Genomic DNA, 5,434 nt, shown 5'->3' on the forward strand with positions numbered 1-5,434 from the left:
GCTTACACGCGTAACGTCGTCATTTAAATAACGATATAATAGGTAGGTAGGTATTTAATACGTCCCACGACTAACATTCGACAGTCGACACAAACAAATATTATCTATAACAGTCCGCACGGTCTCTGATCTCCGAGGTGAAATCCATCATAGATCACGATTACCATATAATTATGCGTATTGTATACTAAAACGTAAGCAGTTTACTACATATATGTTATATTGCATGAAACCTACTGCCTATAGACTAAAATAAGCTATAGTCACTGTTATGATTAATCGTACATACAATGTATACATCATTTTCAAACACGTCAACGTTATCATCATAATATTGTAAATTTGTAATTCAAACATTTACCACGTTTTCGGATGACAAAACCAGAATAAATATTATATTATGCAATAGGTATTATAGGTACAGAGTGCCGAGTGGTCACTATGTTATCTCCGTAGTACTTATCTCACTCGTGACATATACCGTGATTACAAATGAATCCTGTGTAACTGCAAATATTACATTGTTTACTTATATTATACACTAAATATTTACGTTTATTAAATCAAACCAAACTATATTATAATTATATAGGCGTGGGCGTGAGAGCAGTAGAAGGGATGGTTGTGTTACGGATAGTTATAACTGTTATAAGAGGGGACAGCAAAGAGGTACTTGCTTGTTTAGAGAAGTGATTTTTCATATTTTCTGTTTATGATTGACGATCTAAGGAATTTATTAAGAGCGTATCAGTGCAGAAAGACTATTTTTTTCTCCAACCCACGTGTAACGCATAGATAAAACGAATTAACTCTAAAGTCTAAACCGTGTTCTTAGATTTTTTCCGAATAAAATCACATATTACAAAAAGCAATTCCCATAGTAAGCGATTTACTTTATAACTATTTAAATGTGACAAACATTCTACATTATTTAATTTTAATTGTATCTAGTTTTTATAAATATGTATTTCATAACAGATCCCCACACAGTTCTTTTGTAGTGGTAATTAGAGTAAATAGAGCAAGCTTTTATTATTTTATTATTAATTATCTACCTAGGACCTACCTATTATATAGTTTTTAAGTACATTTTATAGAATTTAAACGCCAAAAACCAATAATTCTTAAATAACTGATAATGAATTACGATTATGTATAGGTACGTTGAATTCCATTAGTATTGCTATCTACCTAAATGGAATAAATGTTTAATATTAAGGTACACTGATCATTGACCAATGACATTAACAAAATAAAAAAAAAAAATTAAAAAAATAAATAAATAAATACATTAACCAATAACAAGAGTTAACATTGAATATTTTAATAAAATTTTAGGAAGCAATTTGATTTATTCATATCATAAGTTTTTTTGATTATTGATAACTAATAAAAAAAAAATTTTAATAAATAATTATTAGTTTTATAATAAGTACTAGAATTATACAACAAATCGCAACAGACACTACCCTAAATGTCTGCTACACGAATGCATATTTTTTGACACTAAAGTTTCATATTTTATTCATAATATAACTCTTTGCGAATCACTATAAATTTGTGGACTATAAATTACCTAGATTGATTAGATTTAAATAGAGATAAAATTTATTTACCTACTACCAGATAATATAATAGGTACATTATACTGTTATGTACTCGTGTAAAACCCTTGAAAATCCAAAATCATTCTCAATGTGATGGGTGATTTTACATTTTTACTCTATTTAGAATTATACGAGGCCCACAAACAAAGTATTTTGCGTGAGCGAGTTTTGTCACTTGATCCATCTTACGCGTGGGCGAGGGAGTGAAAACAAAATATAGTCAGTGCACTAACAGCCTCTTGAATTTGTTTGATGACTGGACGGTTTTCAGCGAAAAAGTACTTTTCGGTGGCTTACACATTTATACGCGTTCTGCAGAGACGCACGAGAGGGAGCGCAACAAGTGAAATAAAACATCGTCGGAGACGACGACCACGAGAGGGGAAGAAAATACAACATCGAAACCGACCGACAGACTCCTTTTCGGTTGTAGTCGTCGGATTTCGATTTAATAACAATCTAATCGCCATATCGGTATTGTTATCCGCCCGTACAAGGCCATTATCTGCCGCCGCTGACGACGACGGCGGCGAAGCGTTCGTCCAGACGACACACACGTTTCCTATGCATATATTATATTATATTGTATGGTTTTAATTTTTTATTATTCTGATCACGCCGAATTTCGAATGACGAACGGACAGTCGGAAGACGTGAGCAAGGTGACGTTCACGCGTACCGCCGACACGTGCGCATCGATCTCGCGCGATTCGTCGGCGTCCGAGCGTGAACGCTCCTTCGCGGCGACGGCGCGACGCACGCGGTCTTGTCCGCACGGTATTTACCGTGCCGCGACAAGCATGATTACCGTACGCGAGCCGCCGCTCGACGACCGCGGCCGGCCTCGAACAATGGGAAATTGGGTGGCGGCCGTCCGTTGGCCACACTGGTCTCGTGCGGCGGTGGGGAGGACGTCGTGTCGACCACCAGTCCTGGTGGTCCGCCGAGTTTTATCAGAGTATCAGACGACAGACACAAAAAGAATATTACTCCGCAGCACACCCACCTACGGATTCTCGTACTGCTATCGCCTATCTCTATTCGTCGTCGCTGCCTTTCGATATTTCTTCGGTTTGCGTCCGTCGCCAGACCGCGACCAGTTTGCCGCCGCCGTCCGCAGCGCGCACAGTCTGATTTTTGATATATTTCAAATTTTTTATCGCAAACGATTATAAAAAAAAAAAAAAAAAAACGAGAGTGAAAGGAAATTTTCAAACGCACTACAACCCCCTTTGGAGTTCATAGCAGACTACTTATCTTTTACGCTGTATAACTATCGCATTTTTTCTAACACTACTGTTGACATAGAATAGCTCTAAGCTCGTGTTTTTGTTATTTAACACCGTTCATCATAAGTGTCCTACAGACTGGTTTTCGATTGATAGTATGATATAACAACGACGACGTCGGAAGGAGAACAGAATACCCGCAGGGAAACCTTCGTTTGCAGCTCTCGACTAGTGTAGTAAGTGTACCCATCAACTACGTAAATAAATCCTTGTCTTGACGTCAATCTAGACCGAAACTCCTTTGGTCAACCCTTTATTGTCAACAGTTTGCTAACATCTGTCATGTGAACCGTCACAGATTTAGTGTATGGAGTGTACAGTTCGATTTATACCCCCTCAGTATGTCAAACATTCTATGTCCTATAACTGCGCCTCTATTTTAAGACGAGTTACCCTCCCCCTAAGCAGTTTCCATTAATATGCTCACCTAAAGTTTTAAATGTAGCAATCCTGTAACAATAACATACAAATATATTATTTGATTACCATTGTTCGGTATGTATTGTGTTATAATATGATTTAATTATCTGTTCTGTTAAATTTGCCACCTAGCATTAATTATTTTTTTAAGTAGAAAAAATAAAAATGTTATCTACATTGGTATTTACTTCTAAATAACTGTTTATCTATTCATTCTATTCCTTATTAGCAATAATTGTTTTTCTGGCCAGAATATGATAAAAAATATAATTATTCATAATTAATTTAGGCAGTCGTTAATCTAATAAATTATTAAATGTGCCACAAAGTGTCATCTTTGACGCACGTATAAAATACTTGTCATTGTTCATAAGTAATCAGTAAAACACTGGCTTACCTTTTTTAATTTATCTAAATAATTTTAATTTTTACAGGTTTTAATAAGTAATTAAATTATTAAAATGCCAACGTCCGGTCCAGTATACCAGCCAACTACAGTCAGTTATGAACAACAAAGTGAATGGTCTCAGCCGTCAAATGGCTTAATCAATCGTACCCTGAATCACATCCGTAACCCAAGGTGGTTCCACTGGTCATTTATTCTGATCAGCTGGATACTGATTGCCATTGGTGTATTCTTATTCCTGTCTATTACCACAAACTTTGTGAGCTCAAACGACATAAAGGACAATTATACAGAAGACATAGCATTTTTGGTTATTGGTTCTTTCTGTTTTGTATTCGGTGTTGTTCTATTAATAGGTTATTTCCGATATATCAAGGACAAGGAAAGTTGTCCTTGTTTCAATAGCAAAGCGCGACAAATGGAATCTCAGTCTTCCAATGGACAAGTATGTATCAGAGCTACAGAAACACTGTTTTTTATATGAAATAATAAACTTTTTGCTTATTTATACAGGTACTTACATTGAATCCATCTACAGATCTCCTAATGGCGTCTGCACAGTATGGACCTACATCAGAAGCTCCACCTACAATTATCGAAGAGGATGAAACTAGAAAATTAATGGGAAACGATAACAAAGATTGGTAAGTGTTGAGCATCTGCGTGTCTCATGAATTAAATGTTATTCAGTGACTACTTCATTAACAAAAGATCAAATAATATTTAAATGCTCATTAAATCCAAAGTCAGTCAAAAATGTAAAATACACATAATCATATTTATTATTAACTTTAACTATTAATCATTAACCATAGAGTAATGTTATAAATTATTTATACTTTTGTGTCATTAATGAATATGACTCATCCTTATACACTTTGAAGGACATCTTGTATTTTTTTTTATTTTTGTTAACATATTATAGGAAAATGAAAAATATAAAAAAAATAACCAATATGCTTTATTATAAATATAATATACATTGACATAAATTAATTGAATTGTTTTTGTTGTTTAAAAATATTGTTGCTTTATGTATATGTTATTTTATTGTTGTTTTAAATCTTAATTGACGATACCATTGATGATTAGTGCCATAGTTAATAAGAACTAATGTTTTTTTTATTTTTATTAATAATAAATGACATATAAAATGTAATGATTAATAGGGTGTTTTCTTTTATTTCTTATCAAATTTTTATAAATTCTTTTTACTGTATTGTGTGTGCAGCAATGACGAAAGGGACCACATGTTGGTAACAAGCAACCCGCCGGTAGCGGCGCTCCGCACGCATGTACCAGGCGGAGTCTCACCACTTTCTGGTGAAGATGCTTGACTTGAGGCGAATTTCACTGATTCTTTGTCGGGCATCAATGACTATTATCACAAGTGAGGATGTCATCATATCATAACATAATTTTATTTGTTACCCAAAACTAAACTCGTTTAACACACACAAATACTTGGTTATTGTTCTCAGTAGATACGAAAATCCTACACCTCACAATTACTTCTATTCTCCACAAACACCTGTCCACAACAAAGCACAACTACACGGCAACTGGACAGCACCACTTGCATTACACGACGACCTGACACCATCTATATGTTCATCAGTTTATAGTATGGATCAGGTAAAATAACAAACATTTGAAAGTTCATTATTTTAAATAATTATCTAACAAATAAAAATGTATTTTTTTTTTTTTTT

The 5,434-nt window shown here is 34.4% G+C and overlaps 1 protein-coding gene across 2 annotated transcripts; it reads left to right on the top strand.

The window, feature by feature from the left end:
• The first annotated feature begins 2,557 nt into the window (after positions 1-2,557).
• LOC112592485 lies at positions 2,558-5,434 on the top strand. 2 transcript variants are annotated; one of them, XM_025336550.1, is made up of 5 exons: positions 2,558-3,072; positions 3,751-4,167; positions 4,236-4,366; positions 4,954-5,112; positions 5,204-5,434. In XM_025336550.1, exons 2-4 carry the CDS (start codon positions 3,778-3,780, stop codon positions 5,057-5,059), a joined length of 627 nt encoding a protein of 208 aa, XP_025192335.1. In that variant the 5' UTR covers positions 2,558-3,072; positions 3,751-3,777; the 3' UTR covers positions 5,060-5,112; positions 5,204-5,434. The 2 variants fall into 2 exon arrangements, with proteins under 2 accessions (XP_025192335.1, XP_025192342.1); XM_025336557.1 differs by having other exon boundaries at positions 5,207-5,434.

This window comes from Melanaphis sacchari, unplaced genomic scaffold (genome assembly GCF_002803265.2).
Source record: "Melanaphis sacchari strain LSU unplaced genomic scaffold, SCAv2.0 Contig0_pilon_pilon, whole genome shotgun sequence".
Taxonomy (NCBI): Eukaryota; Metazoa; Arthropoda; class Insecta; order Hemiptera; family Aphididae; genus Melanaphis; species Melanaphis sacchari.

Coding starts and splice junctions, on each gene's coding strand:
- LOC112592485 (XM_025336550.1), top strand. CDS start 3,778: ATGCCAACGTCCGGTCCAGTATACCAGCCAACTACAGTCAGTTATGAA. Junction 4,168..4,235: donor CTCAGTCTTCCAATGGACAA/GTATGTATCAGA, acceptor TTATTTATACAG/GTACTTACATTGAATCCATC. Junction 4,367..4,953: donor GGAAACGATAACAAAGATTG/GTAAGTGTTGAG, acceptor TTGTGTGTGCAG/CAATGACGAAAGGGACCACA.